This window comes from Echinops telfairi, unplaced genomic scaffold (genome assembly GCF_000313985.2).
Source record: "Echinops telfairi isolate 266 unplaced genomic scaffold, ASM31398v2 ScPeMD7_7469;HRSCAF=8507_1, whole genome shotgun sequence".
Classification (NCBI taxonomy): domain Eukaryota; kingdom Metazoa; phylum Chordata; class Mammalia; order Afrosoricida; family Tenrecidae; genus Echinops; species Echinops telfairi.
The window spans coordinates 69,517,073-69,518,498 of record NW_022111373.1 but is presented as its reverse complement, the minus strand read 5'-3'; the positions used below and the strand labels follow the sequence as shown (position 1 = coordinate 69,518,498).

The 1,426-nt window shown below is 44.1% G+C and overlaps 1 protein-coding gene across 1 annotated transcript in view; it reads right to left on the bottom strand.

Moving 5' to 3' along the window:
• ACOT12 (acyl-CoA thioesterase 12) overlaps positions 1–1,426 on the bottom strand; it is an 84,520-nt gene that overhangs the window by 24,655 nt on the left and 58,439 nt on the right. Inside the window, exons 9-10 of the mRNA XM_045285204.1 lie at positions 858–1,008; positions 179–234 (exon numbers count right to left, since the gene is read on the bottom strand). Coding sequence (XP_045141139.1) covers positions 179–234; positions 858–1,008 — 207 coding nt within the window. The remainder of the gene's footprint in view (positions 1–178; positions 235–857; positions 1,009–1,426) is intronic.

The window sequence follows — 1,426 nt, the reverse complement described above, 5'->3', positions numbered from 1 at the left end:
CCCCTCCCCAACAAATAACGAGTGGATTTATCAAGATACTATTAATAAAGGCAACACTCATGAAAACTCAAACATATATAAGTAACAGAAGTATCTGACTTACATTAGAGCCAACTACAATGGCGTTGTTAGGAATGAAAGCCTGCTTTCAGCTGGCCATTACCTGCATATTCCTTACCTGCCTAGGCGAATTCTCCTGCGTGCAATGGCTCCACGATACCGTCTAAAATCGTCCTTTAGTGGAAAATAAAGTGAAAGATATATTTCTTGCATCTTAATGTTCTCTTCAGTCAGTGAACAGGTCTAATTGGGATGCATTGTCTCTACACAAACTCCTCAGCCGTCACAGTTGCCTGAGCCGAACCCCCAACGAGGCAGATAGAAGGACAGAAGTGCAGCCATCACACCATTGCAGTTCTCCTTTTAGAGGCAGGTTAGCATCCTTCCTGCTACCAGCAGCACACAGCCATCTCACTTTTAGTAAAGCCGAGAGAGGCCACTAACACATTTCCAAGCTGAGGAAAGGTAGAGTTCAGATGAGCATGCAGCAGTACAGGGAACCGGGTGTAAGGAAGTGCGAGTCCAGAAGGGACACAGAGGTGATGTGCCACTAACAGGAGGATAGGGCCAAGTTGAAGGAGGTCCAGGCTCCCCACGGTCTCAACAAGGCTCCCCATGTAGAGGGAAAAGCGAGAAAAATCATTTACTTTATGATGCAGAAAAGAACCTCAAAGGGACGTAGCTGTAGAGGTTGTTGATGATTGGAGGCGATTCCAGGAAGATTCTAGGAAGCAGCAACCACAGCTTTCCCCAGATTCAGTGGTCTGATTATCGCGCCTCATGTGATAAGAACTAACCTTTGAGATCGATTTGATCCTGGGGAACGTGACAAGCTCTTCTTTATCATCAATGGCGTTATAAATAAGAAAAGCACTGTTGATGTGCCTGCCATGACCTTTAGTCCATTCCTGACAGTTGAATGCCTCCACCCTCACTCCAACTTCAACACTGCAAGATTGAAGAGGACCACATAGGGGGTGGGCAGAGAGAACTGGACCACAAATATGCCCCCCTGTTCTCCGGCACCACCACCCCACAGTAACTAAGAGGGTGAGGCCATGGGCCTTTGCTCCTTGTTGTCTGAAATTTTATTCAGTTATTATTATTATTTTAAAGATCATTTTATTGGGAGTTCTTACAGCTCTTAAAACAATCCACACTTCAATTGTATCGAGCATATTTGTACATATGTTGCCATCATTATTTTCTAAACATTTACTTTCAATTTGAGCCCTTGGTATCAGCTCCCCTTTTTTTCCTTCTTCCCCCCTCCCACGTTTATGACCCTTGATAAATTATAAATGATTATTATTTTCATATCTTACACTGACCACTGTCTTCCGTCACCCATGTTTCTGTTGTTGTA